Raw genomic sequence first — 16,817 nt, forward strand, 5'->3', positions numbered from 1 at the left:
GAGCTAGGAGAAAATGCTTTTTTAGATTGGAAAGAGCACATCAAAATCTATAAGATAGAATCGGTTTTATTTGATTTAGAGACACTTTAAAAATTGACCGATTTTAAGGGGGGGGTGTTAACTTTTTTTTAATTTTTTTTATTTTCTCATTTTTGGCTAAACTATTCGAAAAAGTGGAACTATTTTGATCCATTCCTATGCAAAATGATCCGGGGAATCGATTGGCATCGAGAAAATTGCCAAATTCCCAATAGTTTTTTAGTTATGAATTTTTTAAAATTTTACCAATTTTTGCATTTGTCTCCAATTTGCTCGAAAACTATAAGTCGGAGAACAATAATTTTTTTTGAAAAAGATAGATAATTTAAAGAGCTTTCCAACGATAATACACTTCATAGGGTTATCTCTGATAGTTCCGGAGCTATTGCTTGACAAAAGTTCCGGGTACCCAAAATCGACAAAAACTGCGACGAAAATTGAAAAATCAAACTTCTAAAAATCGAACATATGGACTTTTTGTGGACTTTTAACAACTTTTGTGGGTTGTTAAGACATGTAGAAGTCCATAAAAATTTACTGGAGTGAGTTTAAAAAAAAATTTTTTTTCACCTCTTTGAAGTTAAGTGTATTATTACTCAGGAAATTTTAGCAAAAAAATTGAAAATTTTAAATCTCGTGAAAAGTTGGTATAATACAGAAAATGAGCCGCTGAATTCAATGGAACAAACCGCATTGCTCTACGACTTTTAGTTTTCGAGTTATGAATTTTTTTAATGAATAAAATTTTTCACTATGACAAATGGCTACCCTAAATTTAGGCAAAAATTTTTAAATTTTTAATTGTTGTGAAAAATTGATATATTATGTAAAATGAGCCGTAGAATTCAACCGAACAAACCGCATTGCTCTACGACTTTTAGTTTTTTTTTTATGAATTTTTTTAGTGAAAAACTTTGATCGCCTCTGTAGCCGGAACCGTTGCCCGGAGCGGCTCCGGGTTTAATCGAAAAAATAGATAAAATTAAGCGCTATCAGATGCTTTTTTGTTCGTTGCTCTAAGTCTTACAGTTTCCGAGAAAAACGCAAAAAAAGGTTTCCATTTTCACTTTTTTTCAATTTTCAACCGCCAATTACGGCGAAACTATTAGAGTTAGCGAGAAACGGAAAAATGGAGGACAACCGGAATAAAAAACTCTACAAAATGGCTTAGGACTCAAGGCGATATCTCGCAAAAAATTTTTCAATTTTCAAACGCCGATTACGGCCAAACTAAAAGAGCTAGGAGAAAATGCTTTTTTAGATTGGAAAGAGCACATCAAAATCTATAAGATAGAATCGGTTTTATTTGATTTAGAGACACTTTAAAAATTGACCGATTTTAAGGGGGGGGTGTTAACTTTTTTTTAATTTTTTTTATTTTCTCATTTTTGGCTAAACTATTCGAAAAAGTGGAACTATTTTGATCCATTCCTATGCAAAATGATCCGGGGAATCGATTGGCATCGAGAAAATTGCCAAATTCCCAATAGTTTTTTAGTTATGAATTTTTTAAAATTTTACCAATTTTTGCATTTGTCTCCAATTTGCTCGAAAACTATTAGTCGGAGAACAATAATTTTTTTTGAAAAAGATAGATAATTTAAAGAGCTTTCCAACGATAATACACTTCATAGGGTTATCTCTGATAGTTCCGGAGCTATTGCTTGACAAAAGTTCCGGGTACCCAAAATCGACAAAAACTGCGACGAAAATTGAAAAATCAAACTTCTAAAAATCGAACATATGGACTTTTTGTGGACTTTTAACAACTTTTGTGGGTTGTTAAGACATGTAGAAGTCCATAAAAATTTACTGGAGTGAGTTTAAAAAAAAAATTTTTTTTCACCTCTTTGAAGTTAAGTGTATTTTTACTCAGGAAATTTTAGCAAAAAAATTGAAAATTTTAAATCTCGTGAAAAGTTGGTATAATACAGAAAATGAGCCGCTGAATTCAATGGAACAAACCGCATTGCTCTACGACTTTTAGTTTTCGAGTTATGAATTTTTTTAATGAATAAAATTTTTCACTATGACAAATGGCTACCCTAAATTTAGGCAAAAATTTTTAAATTTTTAATTGTTGTGAAAAATTGATATATTATGTAAAATGAGCCGTAGAATTCAACCGAACAAATCGCATTGCTCTACGACTTTTAGTTTTTTTTTTATGAATTTTTTTAGTGAAAAACTTTGATCGCCTCTGTAGCCAGAACCGTTGCCCGGAGCGGCTCCGGGTTTGGTCGAAAAAATAGATAAAATTAAGCGCTATCAGATGTTTTTTTGTTCGTTGCTCTAAGTCTTACAGTTTCCGAGAAAAACGCAAAAAAATGTTTCCATTTTCACTTTTTTTCAATTTTCAACCGCCAATTACGGCGAAACTATTAGAGTTATCGAGAAACGGAAAAATGGAGGACAACCGGAATAAAAAACTCTACAAAATGGCATAGGACTCAAGGCGATATCTCGCAAAAAATTTTTCAATTTTCAAACGCCGATTACGGCCAAACTAAAAGAGTTAGGAGAAAATGTTTTTTTAGATTGGAAAGAGCACATCAAAATCTATAAGATAGAATCGGTTTTATTTGATTTAGAGACACTTTAAAAATTGACCGATTTTAAGGGGGGGGTGTTAACTTTTTTTTAATTTTTTTTATTTTCTCATTTTTGGCTAAACTATTCGAAAAAGTGGAACTATTTTGATCCATTCCTATGCAAAATGATCCGGGGAATCGATTGGCATCGAGAAAATTGCCAAATTCCCAATAGTTTTTTAGTTATGAATTTTTTAAAATTTTACCAATTTTTGCATTTGTCTCCAATTTGCTCGAAAACTATTAGTCGGAGAACAATAATTTTTTTTGAAAAAGATAGATAATTTAAAGAGCTTTCCAACGATAATACACTTCATAGGGTTATCTCTGATAGTTCCGGAGCTATTGCTTGACAAAAGTTCCGGGTACCCAAAATCGACAAAAACTGCGACGAAAATTGAAAAATCAAACTTCTAAAAATCGAACGTATGGACTTTTTGTGGACTTTTAACAACTTTTGTGGGTTGTTAAGACATGTAGAAGTCCATAAAAATTTACTGGAGTGAGTTTAAAAAAAAAATTTTTTTTCACCTCTTTGAAGTTAAGTGTATTATTACTCAGGAAATTTTAGCAAAAAAATTGAAAATTTTAAATCTCGTGAAAAGTTGGTATAATACAGAAAATGAGCCGCTGAATTCAATGGAACAAACCGCATTGCTCTACGACTTTTAGTTTTCGAGTTATGAATTTTTTTAATGAATAAAATTTTTCACTATGACAAATGGCTACCCTAAATTTAGGCAAAAATTTTAAAATTTTTAATTGTTGTGAAAAATTGATATATTATGTAAAATGAGCCGTAGAATTCAACCGAACAAACCGCATTGCTCTACGACTTTTAGTTTTTTTTTTATGAATTTTTTTAGTGAAAAATTTTGATCGCCTCTGTAGCCGGAACCGTTGCCCGGAGCGGCTCCGGGTTTGGTCGAAAAAATAGATAAAATTAAGCGCTATCAGATGTTTTTTTGTTCGTTGCTCTAAGTCTTACAGTTTCCGAGAAAAACGCAAAAAAAGGTTTCCATTTTCACTTTTTTTCAATTTTCAACCGCCAATTACGGCGAAACTATTAGAGTTATCGAGAAACGGAAAAATGGAGGACAACCGGAATAAAAAACTCTACAAAATGGCATAGGACTCAAGGCGATATCTCGCAAAAAATTTTTCAATTTTCAAACGCCGATTACGGCCAAACTAAAAGAGCTAGGAGAAAATGCTTTTTTAGATTGGAAAGAGCACATCAAAATCTATAAGATAGAATCGGTTTTATTTGTTTTAGAGACACTTTAAAAATTGACCGATTTTAAGGGGGGGTGTTAACTTTTTTTTAATTTTTTTTATTTTCTCATTTTTGGCTAAACTATTCGAAAAAGTGGAACTATTTTGATCCATTCCTATGCAAAATGATCCGGGGAATCGATTGGCATCGAGAAAATTGCCAAATTCCCAATAGTTTTTTAGTTATGAATTTTTTAAAATTTTACCAATTTTTGCATTTGTCTCCAATTTGCTCGAAAACTATTAGTCGGAGAACAATAATTTTTTTTGAAAAAGATAGATAATTTAAAGAGCTTTCCAACGATAATACACTTCATAGGGTTATCTCTGATAGTTCCGGAGCTATTGCTTGACAAAAGTTCCGGGTACCCAAAATCGACAAAAACTGCGACGAAAATTGAAAAATCAAACTTCTAAAAATCGAACATATGGACTTTTTGTGGACTTTTAACAACTTTTGTGGGTTGTTAAGACATGTAGAAGTCCATAAAAATTTACTGGAGTGAGTTTAAAAAAAAAATTTTTTTTCACCTCTTTGAAGTTAAGTGTATTATTACTCAGGAAATTTTAGCAAAAAAATTGAAAATTTTAAATCTCGTGAAAAGTTGGTATAATACAGAAAATGAGCCGCTGAATTCAATGGAACAAACCGCATTGCTCTACGGCTTTTAGTTTTCGAGTTATGAATTTTTTTAATGAATAAAATTTTTCACTATGACAAATGGCTACCCTAAATTTAGGCAAAAATTTTAAAATTTTTAATTGTTGTGAAAAATTGATATATTATGTAAAATGAGCCGTAGAATTCAACCGAACAAACCGCATTGCTCTACGACTTTTAGTTTTTTTTTTATGAATTTTTTTAGTGAAAAACTTTGATCGCCTCTGTAGCCGGAACCGTTGCCCGGAGCGGCTCCGGGTTTGGTCGAAAAAATAGATAAAATTAAGCGCTATCAGATGTTTTTTGTTCGTTGCTCTAAGTCTTACAGTTTCCGAGAAAAACGCAAAAAAATGTTTCCATTTTCACTTTTTTTCAATTTTCAACCGCCAATTACGGCGAAACTATTAGAGTTATCGAGAAACGGAAAAATGGAGGACAACCGGAATAAAAAACTCTACAAAATGGCATAGGACTCAAGGCGATATCTCGCAAAAAATTTTTCAATTTTCAAACGCCGATTACGGCCAAACTAAAAGAGCTAGGAGAAAATGCTTTTTTAGATTGGAAAGAGCACATCAAAATCTATAAGATAGAATCGGTTTTATTTGATTTAGAGACACTTTAAAAATTGACCGATTTTAAGGGGGGGGTGTTAACTTTTTTTTAATTTTTTTTATTTTCTCATTTTTGGCTAAACTATTCGAAAAAGTGGAACTATTTTGATCCATTCCTATGCAAAATGATCCGGGGAATCGATTGGCATCGAGAAAATTGCCAAATTCCCAATAGTTTTTTAGTTATGAATTTTTTAAAATTTTACCAATTTTTGCATTTGTCTCCAATTTGCTCGAAAACTATTAGTCGGAGAACAATAATTTTTTTTGAAAAAGATAGATAATTTAAAGAGCTTTCCAACGATAATACACTTCATAGGGTTATCTCTGATAGTTCCGGAGCTATTGCTTGACAAAAGTTCCGGGTACCCAAAATCGACAAAAACTGCGACGAAAATTGAAAAGTCAAACTTCTAAAAATCGAACATATGGACTTTTTGTGGACTTTTAACAACTTTTGTGGGTTGTTAAGACATGTAGAAGTCCATAAAAATTTACTGGAGTGAGTTTAAAAAAAAAATTTTTTTTCACCTCTTTGAAGTTAAGTGTATTATTACTCAGGAAATTTTAGCAAAAAAATTGAAAATTTTAAATCTCGTGAAAAGTTGGTATAATACAGAAAATGAGCCGCTGAATTCAATGGAACAAACCGCATTGCTCTACGACTTTTAGTTTTCGAGTTATGAATTTTTTTAATGAATAAAATTTTTCACTATGACAAATGGCTACCCTAAATTTAGGCAAAAATTTTAAAATTTTTAATTGTTGTGAAAAATTGATATATTATGTAAAATGAGCCGTAGAATTCAACCGAACAAACCGCATTGCTCTACGACTTTTAGTTTTTTTTTTATGAATTTTTTTAGTGAAAAACTTTGATCGCCTCTGTAGCCGGAACCGTTGCCCGGAGCGGCTCCGGGTTTGGTCGAAAAAATAGATAAAATTAAGCGCTATCAGATGTTTTTTTGTTCGTTGCTCTAAGTCTTACAGTTTCCGAGAAAAACGCAAAAAAAGGTTTCCATTTTCACTTTTTTTTCAATTTTCAACCGCCAATTACGGCGAAACTATTAGAGTTATCGAGAAACGGAAAAATGGAGGACAACCGGAATAAAAAACTCTACAAAATGGCATAGGACTCAAGGCGATATCTCGCAAAAAATTTTTCAATTTTCAAACGCCGATTACGGCCAAACTAAAAGAGCTAGGAGAAAATGCTTTTTTAGATTGGAAAGAGCACATCAAAATCTATAAGATAGAATCGGTTTTATTTGATTTAGAGACACTTTAAAAATTGACCGATTTTAAGGGGGGGGTGTTAACTTTTTTTTAATTTTTTTTATTTTCTCATTTTTGGCTAAACTATTCGAAAAAGTGGAACTATTTTGATCCATTCCTATGCAAAATGATCCGGGGAATCGATTGGCATCGAGAAAATTGCCAAATTCCCAATAGTTTTTTAGTTATGAATTTTTTAAAATTTTACCAATTTTTGCATTTGTCTCCAATTTGCTCGAAAACTATTAGTCGGAGAACAATAATTTTTTCTGAAAAAGATAGATAATTTAAAGAGCTTTCCAATGATAATACACTTCATAGGGTTATCTCTGATAGTTCCGGAGCTATTGCTTGACAAAAGTTCCGGGTACCCAAAATCGACAAAAACTGCGACGAAAATTGAAAAGTCAAACTTCTAAAAATCGAACATATGGACTTTTTGTGGACTTTTAACAACTTTTGTGGGTTGTTAAGACATGTAGAAGTCCATAAAAATTTACTGGAGTGAGTTTAAAAAAAAAATTTTTTTTCACCTCTTTGAAGTTAAGTGTATTATTACTCAGGAAATTTTAGCAAAAAAATTGAAAATTTTAAATCTCGTGAAAAGTTGGTATAATACAGAAAATGAGCCGCTGAATTCAATGGAACAAACCGCATTGCTCTACGACTTTTAGTTTTCGAGTTATGAATTTTTTTAATGAATAAAATTTTTCACTATGACAAATGGCTACCCTAAATTTAGGCAAAAATTTTTAAATTTTTAATTGTTGTGAAAAATTGATATATTATGTAAAATGAGCCGTAGAATTCAACCGAACAAACCGCATTGCTCTACGACTTTTAGTTTTTTTTTTATGAATTTTTTTAGTGAAAAACTTTGATCGCCTCTGTAGCCGGAACCGTTGCCCGGAGCGGCTCCGGGTTTGGTCGAAAAAATAGATAAAATTAAGCGCTATCAGATGTTTTTTTGTTCGTTGCTCTAAGTCTTACAGTTTCCGAGAAAAACGCAAAAAAAGGTTTCCATTTTCACTTTTTTTTCAATTTTCAACCGCCAATTACGGCGAAACTATTAGAGTTATCGAGAAACGGAAAAATGGAGGACAACCGGAATAAAAAACTCTACAAAATGGCATAGGACTCAAGGCGATATCTCGCAAAAAATTTTTCAATTTTCAAACGCCGATTACGGCCAAACTAAAAGAGCTAGGAGAAAATGCTTTTTTAGATTGGAAAGAGCACATCAAAATCTATAAGATAGAATCGGTTTTATTTGATTTAGAGACACTTTAAAAATTGACCGATTTTAAGGGGGGGGTGTTAACTTTTTTTTAATTTTTTTTATTTTCTCATTTTTGGCTAAACTATTCGAAAAAGTGGAACTATTTTGATCCATTCCTATGCAAAATGATCCGGGGAATCGATTGGCATCGAGAAAATTGCCAAATTCCCAATAGTTTTTTAGTTATGAATTTTTTAAAATTTTACCAATTTTTGCATTTGTCTCCAATTTGCTCGAAAACTATTAGTCGGAGAACAATAATTTTTTTTGAAAAAGATAGATAATTTAAAGAGCTTTCCAACGATAATACACTTCATAGGGTTATCTCTGATAGTTCCGGAGCTATTGCTTGACAAAAGTTCCGGGTACCCAAAATCGACAAAAACTGCGACGAAAATTGAAAAATCAAACTTCTAAAAATCGAACATATGGACTTTTTGTGGACTTTTAACAACTTTTGTGGGTTGTTAAGACATGTAGAAGTCCATAAAAATTTACTGGAGTGAGTTTAAAAAAAAAATTTTTTTTCACCTCTTTGAAGTTAAGTGTATTATTACCCAGGAAATTTTAGCAAAAAAATTGAAAATTTTAAATCTCGTGAAAAGTTGGTATAATACAGAAAATGAGCCGCTGAATTCAATGGAACAAACCGCATTGCTCTACGACTTTTAGTTTTCGAGTTATGAATTTTTTTGTTAGATAAAATTTTCCACTGACAAATGGCTACCTTAAATTTCGGCAAAAAATTTTAAATTTTTAATTCTTGTGAAAAATTGATATAATATGTAAAATGAGCCGTAGAATTCACTCGAACAAACCGCAATGCTCTACGACTTTTAGGTTTTTTTTTATGAATTTTTTTAGTGAAAAACTTTGATCGCCTCTGTAGCCGGAACCGTTGCCCGGAGCGGCTCCGGGTTTAAACGAAAAAATAGCTAAAATTAAGCGCTATCAGATGGTTTTTTGTTCGTTGCTCTAAGTCTTACAGTTTCCGAGAAAAACGCATAAAAAGGTTTCCATTTTCACTTTTTTTCAAAAATTTCAAAATTTTAAATCTCATAAAAAGTTGGTATAATACGCAAAATGAACTGCTGAATTTAGTGGAACAAACCGTTTTGCTCTACGACTTTGAATTTTTGAGTTATGAATTTTTTGTTGAATTCAATTTTACACCATAAAATGGCTACCCTAATTTTAAGCAAAAAATTTTAATTTTGTAAAAAACCGATATATTGTGTAAAATATATTTTGTTACTTAATTTTGGAAATTACACGTACAATCAATATTCGAGTTAGAAAATTTAGCTTTAGTGCAATAGAAAGTATTTCCCTCTAATTTGCATGGGATAACCGAAAGATGGGTCACTCTAATGCCTATTTAATGTCTTGGCCTTTTCGTCATTATAAAAGAGCCAAGTCCCCAATTTCAGTTCACTATTTAAACTACCATTCTTGTGTGTGACACTGAAACGTTAAGCTTTAAAAATCATGAAGTGGTTTCTCTTAATATTTGTGGTAAGTACACAATTTCGATAATTTTAATTAATTTATTATTTAAATGCGAATTTTTACAGTGCTTGAGCACCACCTCCTGCACCATCTACAGCACGGAAAACGAGGACGGTTCCTACACCATCGGCCTAAACTCCGACTCCAGAGGCGAATCGGCCAATTCAGTTCTGGCCCTTTTGACCAAATCGGCTGGATACACCCTAAACGACAACCAAGAAACCCAAACACCGGAACGCCTCTTTCACTCAGAATCCGCAAAAGAACAGCCAACACTTGAATCACGCGGACTTCTCGAACCACATTTAGAAATCCTCCAACTGATTGAAGTTTTCCTCAAATTTAAAGGAGAGTTGGTTTCGCGCCTCCACAGCCTTGTGACCGACAACTACGACCTTCTTCGCAGCGTCTACTCAACTCTGGTCAACAAAATCGGAAATTTGCATTCCTTCACACTGACTGGTATCAGAGTCTTACGGAAAGTTTTGGAATTTGCGATTGCACTGTTTGGCCAATGGCAAATGAGTTACCCTCCCGCAGGAAATCAGGAAAGTGATCTAGGGACTGCGTTCGGCTTGAGAAGAAATGGAAATTTTTTTAGGAAGTAAAGTTTTATTAATACAATTTTAGTTTAGTTTAATAAAAATCACAATAAATATAAGTTTTATCCATTATAACCAAAATTGTAATGAATTTCTGGTGTTCCGAAGTCTTCCCAGTTGTTTCCATGAGGGTATGTTCGTCTTTCAGTTGATTTGGAGCTCTCAACTGGTTGTCGTTCGTATTTGTCGTAGCCTAAGGCTTGTCTAGCACTTGGTATATTCGTAGGTGTGATCTTAGGGCCATAATTAAAAGGCTCTTCAATGCTGGCGCACTGAACTGTGCACAAAACTAATGCACAAAAAATGGACAGCCAGTACTAAAAATAACAGTCAACAAAAAAATGTAATATCTAGGGCAATACACAAAAATCAACTCGTAAAATATTATAGTAAACTTACAAAATGCATGTTTTTGCAAAAAAAACTGTAACTGCGCTGCATACACACCTAACTATTTCACTGGTATATTGCAACTAAATAACTAATGTTTTTTCATATCTATTACATCTTCACTCTGAATAAATTAAATATTAATTACAACTTGTATAAATCTTGAGAACGAGGAAAGGCTACGTTTGCTAGACGAAACATAAATTAAATAAAATCGACATGTGGAATTGCATAATGCTCTAGACAGCTTAATGTACCAGATGACCAAATTGCTCCAAAATTTATTAAGTCTTGATATTTTACCCTTTCAATAACTTGTCCTCCGGCGAAATGAAGTAACAAACTTACTTATTCTAATAATATCCAATTATGCAGCGGAAAGTCTGATGAAACGATTATTCTAATTGTTGCTTTTGTTGAATTTATTATTCAAATTGTGAAAATACACTCTTACAAGAAATCCAAAATATGGAATCATACAACGAATGATGGAATTATTTATATTTAAATTCAAGGTAATTATTTAAAACTTGGCATAAATTATTGTAAAAATGCGGATTAATTTTTAAATTGTACAAACTTAACGATATTTTTTACTAATTTATTCACACATTTTTACCAAACAAAAAGACTCACACAAGTCTGTGGTTGAAAATCGCGAAATAAAACCAAATGTAAAACTTGTCTCATTCAGAGAATTTACGGTTCAAGATATTTTCGCCGCCTGAATGGTATCGGCCATCCACCTCATGGTTGCATTTTATGCAAAACATTTCGAAATCAAATAAAAGGTTTAGTTATATTTGTGCATTTTATTGTCCAGCTTTGCAGATTTTGATACCACGCTCCCAATTAACATTTTTATGCCCCCTATCTTATACCTGAAACTCGTTCCCCAAAAATGTAACCGAGACATAATGGCCCAAGCGATAAAAATTTCTTTTTATTATACTCCAACCCGAAATCCCTATAAAAACGAAAAATTCCCAAAAACACCACAGTCACTTCCAGACACTGACCAGAATGGCGCACCTTTTCGTAAGTAATTTTCGCATGTAAACCCACTTAATAATGAAATTTCCACCAGGTCTTCACCCTTTTTGTCGTTACGATTGCCACAACCCTTGCCGCGACCACGCACCCCACCCATGGCGGCATAGACACCCATCACGAGAAGCCCAGACCCGACCATCGCCCCGAACACCACCATGAAGAGGAGCAGAGACCTGGGGAACACCACCACGGGGCTGGGGAGCACCACCAGGAGCAAAGACCGGCAGGGCACCACCAAGGGGAACACCACGGAACGAGTGGAGAGCATCATCGAGAGGAGCAGAGACCGGCAGGACAACACCATGGAGAGACGGCGGGTGAGCATCACCGCGAGGAGCATAAACCAGGACAAGGGGAGCATCACCATGGGCAGTAAATTTATGTTTTATGAGTTAATGGCGAGTTTTCATGAATATAATATCATTTGAAATATTTTTGGTGTTTTAATTTATTATTGGGCGAAACCTTGATTAAAATAGTGACCTTCGGGTTGATCATCACGTAGTGCATCCACGTTTTTACATTTTATGTCTAGTTGAAGAACCAGCACGACCAGTATTTTGTTTTTTTGTTTGAAATGGTAATTTTGCCCTTTAATTTACGCTGCTATATAAACGAAACAACTCTCGCTCTGACTTGAACACAGTCGAACAATGAAGTCCAAGTTGGTAAGGTTTAACGAACGTTTTAGTGACTTGTTTAATTTCTGTTTGTACTTAGATGATCGTTTTTCTTTTTATTGTCGGGGTTGCCTTAGTGGTTTCTTCTCCCACTGGTTCGTCAATTTAATTTTTTTTTTTATTATTATTAATAAATTGTTAGGTGAAGAGCCAAAATCAGACTCTTCGTCGGCTTTGCCTGGAAGTGTTAACAACAATGGAAACGTTGGAGTCAACGCTGGTGCTTCAGGCCAACCGGTGAGATACGGCCAACAGGATCAAGCCAAAACAAAAGTGTAACTTTTTAATGAATAAAGATGCTAAAATTTGAGTTTTTCATTAAAAAAAAAAGTCTCCCCGGCGGGGAATCGAACCCCGGTCTCCCGCGTGACAGGCGGGGATACTGACCACTATACTACCGAGGACTGTACTTAAACAACCCAAATTCCTGTATTTACAGGATCAACAAAGTTTTATTTATTAAAAAAAAATTAACTTGAAATAGTTTCAAATGACAATAAACCGCTATTAAATTTACTCAGAACCACAATTTGCCACAAATCCGCAATTTTCTATTTATAAAAACGACCAACTGCGCTTGCGCACACCTGTGACCAAATTCGCTACATTTTGGTTTATTTAATCAGTTGGGAAAATTACAGTAAATGATCGAACTCTAATCTTTAGACAAAATCCAAATTAGTAAATTATTTATGCAACTGTGAGTATTGCACAAGAGTCTCAACTGTCACTGAAAATTATCGATTTTTAGGTTATATCTCAGAATGAATTTCTCCAGTATTTTTAACAGGACGTTATCTGGCACCATTGCAAGGACCCCCTCGATTCGGTTCAGGTATGGGGCTTCGCGTGATCACAAAACGGCGACTTCGGGTCCCACAGGGGCCCCTTTGGCGTCGCCCGGGGCTATGCCCCAGCCTGGTGAAGCCATTTACGACTTTCAAATACCCCAAAGGTGGAGACGGCGCCCCTTAAGTGAGGAGGAGATTGCTTATATCAACAGGGGAGGGCCTGAATAAAGTATTTAACTCAAGTCTTAAGTAATGTAGTAATTCATGTCATCGTTAATTGTTTCATTAATATAATTATTTCAAAAAGATAGTTTTATTCACAAAATTACATAATTACAAATCGGCAGTGACAAGTTGATATCGATTGGCGCCTTTATTCAAAATAAAACCTTGAATGTTTAAACTTTGCAAGACAGAGAAAAACTTGGAAGGGTTAATTCCCACATCTTGGGATAAATTTCGGATTTCGTTTGTTGTAAAAATCGATTTGGTTTGTTCTTCTGCCTTTTGCTGCATGAGTCTTAGCAACTTAACGACCTAAATTTTTACAGAAGTGGTGTTATGTAACTCAGAAAACAAAACATTTTTATTACTTGATTTTTGCCGCTCATTCCGGCCCCATTTTGCGACCGAGTGGTATCTAAAATTCCGACATTATCGGTAAAAATGTCTATTAAAGTTTGTCGCATAATTTCCACAACGTCTTGAGCGTCCTCTTTAGTTGCTTCTTCTCTCAGTTCGGCTTTTGCTCTAGCCTGTAATAAATTCACTGATTAATTATTATTCAAGATTTTGGGCAAACCTGAGTCAGTCTCATTAAAGAATTTAGTTGTCTGGTCGTAACAGGGGTACTATCCCCATTTTGAAACTCCTTTCGGAGTTGGAAATAAAAATCTTTCAATACTTGTTTAGCGTCATCTGAAAGTTGGGGATTCACATATTTTTGCGCATAAGCTATGTATTTTCGAAATAAGGAGTGCGGCAAATAGTCTATTTCCTCCCCGTCTTGAAGAGACAAGCGTCCTCTGGAAAACAGTAAAATTTAAAAACCTATTAATGTGGTTACAGCAGAAAGGTAATTGCTAGGGATTGCAGAATTTTGTCACATTTATGAAATATAGAACTTACCGCAAGGAGTTGTTTACACCTTCGGCCAATGTTGAATTTTTTGACACATTTGATCCATTTCGCCTTGAATGCAAAGCTAGAATATGTTCAGATAGCCTCATATCCAAATCCTGTAAAAATTATAAGCGATATTTTCTTTAATAAAGTTCCAAAAAACCTCATTTGGTTGATCCAGAAGTATAAAAACCAAATCAAATCGTGACAACATCGGCGAACTAATTTTCAAATTTTCAGCTATAGTTTTAGCTTTATTATAATGCCCCCCAGCTGGATTAGCAGCCGCTAAAATCGTAGCACGTGTTGGTAAAGTACATACAATCCCAGCCTTTGCGATACTAATACTTTGCTGCTCCATTACTTCTAAGAGACACTAATTTTTTTCGCAAATTAGTTATTTAAATAAAAAAACAAGTCGAAGGGAATAACTTACAGCATGTTGTGTGGGCATTTTATCGAACTCGTCTATACAACAACACCCCTGATCGGCCAACATTAGCGCCCCTGCTTCTAGGGAATATTCTCCTTTAGCTTCCCGAGTCATTGTAACAGTTAATCCAGATCCAGTACTTGTGTTACCACAAACGTACACACCTCTGGGGGCTACGTTTACACAAGCATGCAACATCTGGGATTTACCGATTCCAGGGTCGCCAACCATTAAAACGTGCGATTCGGCACGAAATTTCGACGATTTTGTGCCGCCAAAAAGGGCAAGAAGAAGGCCTGCTTTGACGATCTCGTGGCCGTAAATTGTGGGGCATAGTGATTGGACAAGGAAACGAAAGAGATAAGGCTCGGCATGAATTTTCTATAAAAAAAAAAATTAAAGGAATCTATCTAAAGTTGTGTCAATTAATCCAGTGATCAGAGAGTCTTAATTTTAATTAAAAAAAAACACTATAATGCGTAAAATGAGCCGTAGAATTCACCGGAACAAGCCGTTTAGTTCTACGGCTTTTAGTTTTTCTGTTATGATTTTTTTATTAAATAACCTGGCGCATCCACCATTTTTCTCGTTCTGGAGTAAGTTACAATTTATTTTCTTAGTGACCATTTCGAACGTTTTAGCAAGCTTTTCTGCTAGAAATGCAATTATTTTTTTTGTTTTTACCCTATTCGAAAATAAATTTAGTTTTTTGACAATCAATAGTGCAGTGTCACCAACTTAATTTGAAAATCATAGGTTACTTTGATCAGAAGTTATACTAACTTGAATTGCGTAATAGTCAGTAATATTGAAAGTTATCCGTTCCGAAGCCCCATAAGTACCCTCATTCTGATTTTTGTTATTTACAACTGAAACAACGTCCAAATAAAGGAGAAAAACACTTTTCTCCTTATTTTTATACGAAGTTTCGGCATTATTACGCACCTGAAACGCACTTTTATCCAAATAAAAAATAACATTTCGAAGATAATACTTTTATAACGCCTGTTATCGTGACATCATCTCCCGGGACACAAGAATTGACCAAATCTTCAGTCAATTCGCATTCCAAAGTTCTGGGAACGCGCCCGTTTTCAAACTGAAATTTTTTGTGTAAAATGACTACACAACAATATTCTTTATCATATTAATGTGCATTAGCAATTTTTAGGGAATTTTCGCATTGTTGCCGCACTAAAATGTGCCTACTTAATGCACATTAATATGGACAAATGAACAATAATTATTTAAACACCTCATCGTTTCCAATCAATTCTTGAATTTTGATGTGTTGCCAGCTAATCGTTCGTGTGAAAGGGGACGAATGCAAGGCTTGGAAATTAGAGCGGGCTTTGCACCCTTCCGTTAAACATTTGTTAGGTACTGTAAAAATGTTATCTGGTTGTTTGACGACTTGAATTCCTGTACAAGTTGCACATGAAAATGCCATATATTGGTACATAATTTTAACATTAGCGGCTTTTATCACAGTGCCTTTGAGCGAAATTAAACGACCTGAAATGGCACTGTTGTGATAATCAAACCACAATAAAAAATGTCAGTACCATAATTATTGACCCGTATGTCTTTTATTTGTTGAATGGGCTCGTAATTGATAAGTCTCGCTCTAATTATCCCTAAACTTTTTTTCCTACTGTTGTTATCGTAATCCTTCATGATAAACTGGTGCATGGCTAAACCCATACAACTTAGGCAAAGATCAGTGTTTGTGATTATCTCCGTTTCTAAACCTTTCCATCCCGCACTTAATTCTTCGTCTGAAGTTATGAGCTTATAGTCAATCACAAAGCATTTTTGGGCCTCGATTTCGCCAAGCGAAAAATTGGCACTATGCCGTTTAATGAAATTTTCAAAATGAAGCACGTATTTAAGGAGAGTCTCATCTTTGGTTTCGTCGTCTGAAATTTCAAATTGTTTTCCGAATTATGGTACAAAATCTCACCTGTTGATTCAGGGAAGTACAGTTTAAATCCGTAATAACCATATTTCGGTTCGTTGTTAAAGTTGGTTGCGACATTGACAAGGTTTAAGTTAATTTGAGAAGGTTTCTTCTTAAACCAGGAACGGTTATTTTTATTCATATTTAATTATTTCACCATAAAAAACAAATTGTTTGAAAAAGTGAGGTTAAACCGGCAATTGGATTACGACGAAGTACCAACCAAATTACCACCTCAATGTTGTCGATTGGAAAATAAATTATTTCGGAAAAAAATCGTCAGAACTTGAAGTGCGTTGTGCAAAGATGGTTCGAGCCCATTAATTAAATATCTTCACAATTTTTTATTTGGCCAAATTAACTGTGTGTCCTCCAACGTTAAATACTTAAATTTACCCAGATCCATGGTTTTTGGTGAAAACACTGAAATTTTCCGTGATTTTGACCCACCTTGTTAGTGTTCAACAGATTTAATGGACGGACCTAAATAATTGAATTTATTGGTAACTCTTTTATGGATTTTTTAATCATTTTATTGCCGAT

At 34.1% G+C, this 16,817-nt stretch overlaps 3 protein-coding genes, 1 long non-coding RNA gene and 1 other non-coding gene across 5 annotated transcripts; 2 read left to right on the plus strand and 3 right to left on the minus strand.

The window, feature by feature from the left end:
* Positions 1-9,153: 9,153 nt before the first annotated feature.
* On the plus strand, positions 9,154-9,904 carry LOC103313521 (hypothetical protein). The gene is made up of 2 exons (XM_008196968.3): positions 9,154-9,249; positions 9,309-9,904. Exons 1-2 carry the CDS (start codon positions 9,223-9,225, stop codon positions 9,849-9,851), a joined length of 570 nt encoding a protein of 189 aa, XP_008195190.1. The 5' UTR covers positions 9,154-9,222; the 3' UTR covers positions 9,852-9,904.
* A 175-nt stretch (positions 9,905-10,079) lies between these two features.
* Positions 10,080-10,716, minus strand: LOC135265601 (uncharacterized). Its single transcript, XR_010333317.1, has 2 exons — positions 10,245-10,716; positions 10,080-10,162 (listed from the first exon to the last, which is right to left on the minus strand). It is a non-coding gene; the product is annotated as an uncharacterized LOC135265601 (long non-coding RNA).
* A 404-nt stretch (positions 10,717-11,120) lies between these two features.
* LOC103313522 (histidine-rich glycoprotein) lies at positions 11,121-12,278 on the plus strand. Its single transcript, XM_008196969.3, has 4 exons — positions 11,121-11,273; positions 11,323-11,956; positions 12,009-12,063; positions 12,111-12,278. The coding sequence occupies exons 1-2, from the start codon at positions 11,259-11,261 to the stop codon at positions 11,662-11,664; spliced, it is 357 nt and encodes a 118-aa protein (XP_008195191.1). The 5' UTR covers positions 11,121-11,258; the 3' UTR covers positions 11,665-11,956; positions 12,009-12,063; positions 12,111-12,278.
* Positions 12,279-12,300: 22 nt separating this feature from the next.
* Positions 12,301-12,372, minus strand: TRNAD-GUC (transfer RNA aspartic acid (anticodon GUC)). The gene has a single exon. It is a non-coding gene; the product is annotated as a tRNA-Asp (tRNA).
* A 687-nt stretch (positions 12,373-13,059) lies between these two features.
* LOC662910 (DNA helicase MCM8) lies at positions 13,060-16,474 on the minus strand. Its single transcript, XM_008196970.3, has 11 exons — positions 16,278-16,474; positions 15,880-16,233; positions 15,570-15,829; positions 15,309-15,413; positions 15,098-15,259; positions 14,318-14,695; positions 14,045-14,257; positions 13,888-13,997; positions 13,562-13,784; positions 13,353-13,514; positions 13,060-13,296 (listed from the first exon to the last, which is right to left on the minus strand). The coding sequence occupies exons 1-11, from the start codon at positions 16,414-16,416 to the stop codon at positions 13,093-13,095; spliced, it is 2,310 nt and encodes a 769-aa protein (XP_008195192.1). The 5' UTR covers positions 16,417-16,474; the 3' UTR covers positions 13,060-13,092.
* Positions 16,475-16,817: the final 343 nt, after the last annotated feature.

This window comes from Tribolium castaneum, chromosome 3 (genome assembly GCF_031307605.1).
Source record: "Tribolium castaneum strain GA2 chromosome 3, icTriCast1.1, whole genome shotgun sequence".
NCBI lineage: Eukaryota > Metazoa > Arthropoda > Insecta > Coleoptera > Tenebrionidae > Tribolium > Tribolium castaneum.

Coding starts and splice junctions, on each gene's coding strand:
- LOC103313521 (XM_008196968.3), top strand. CDS start 9,223: ATGAAGTGGTTTCTCTTAATATTTGTG. Junction 9,250..9,308: donor GGTTTCTCTTAATATTTGTG/GTAAGTACACAA, acceptor GAATTTTTACAG/TGCTTGAGCACCACCTCCTG.
- LOC662910 (XM_008196970.3), bottom strand. CDS start 16,416: ATGAATAAAAATAACCGTTCCTGGTTTAAGAAGAAACCTTCTCAAATT. Junction 15,830..15,879: donor CATACGGGTCAATAATTATG/GTACTGACATTT, acceptor GTGCCATTTCAG/GTCGTTTAATTTCGCTCAAA. Junction 14,696..15,097: donor CTGACTATTACGCAATTCAA/GTTAGTATAACT, acceptor TTTTTTTTATAG/AAAATTCATGCCGAGCCTTA.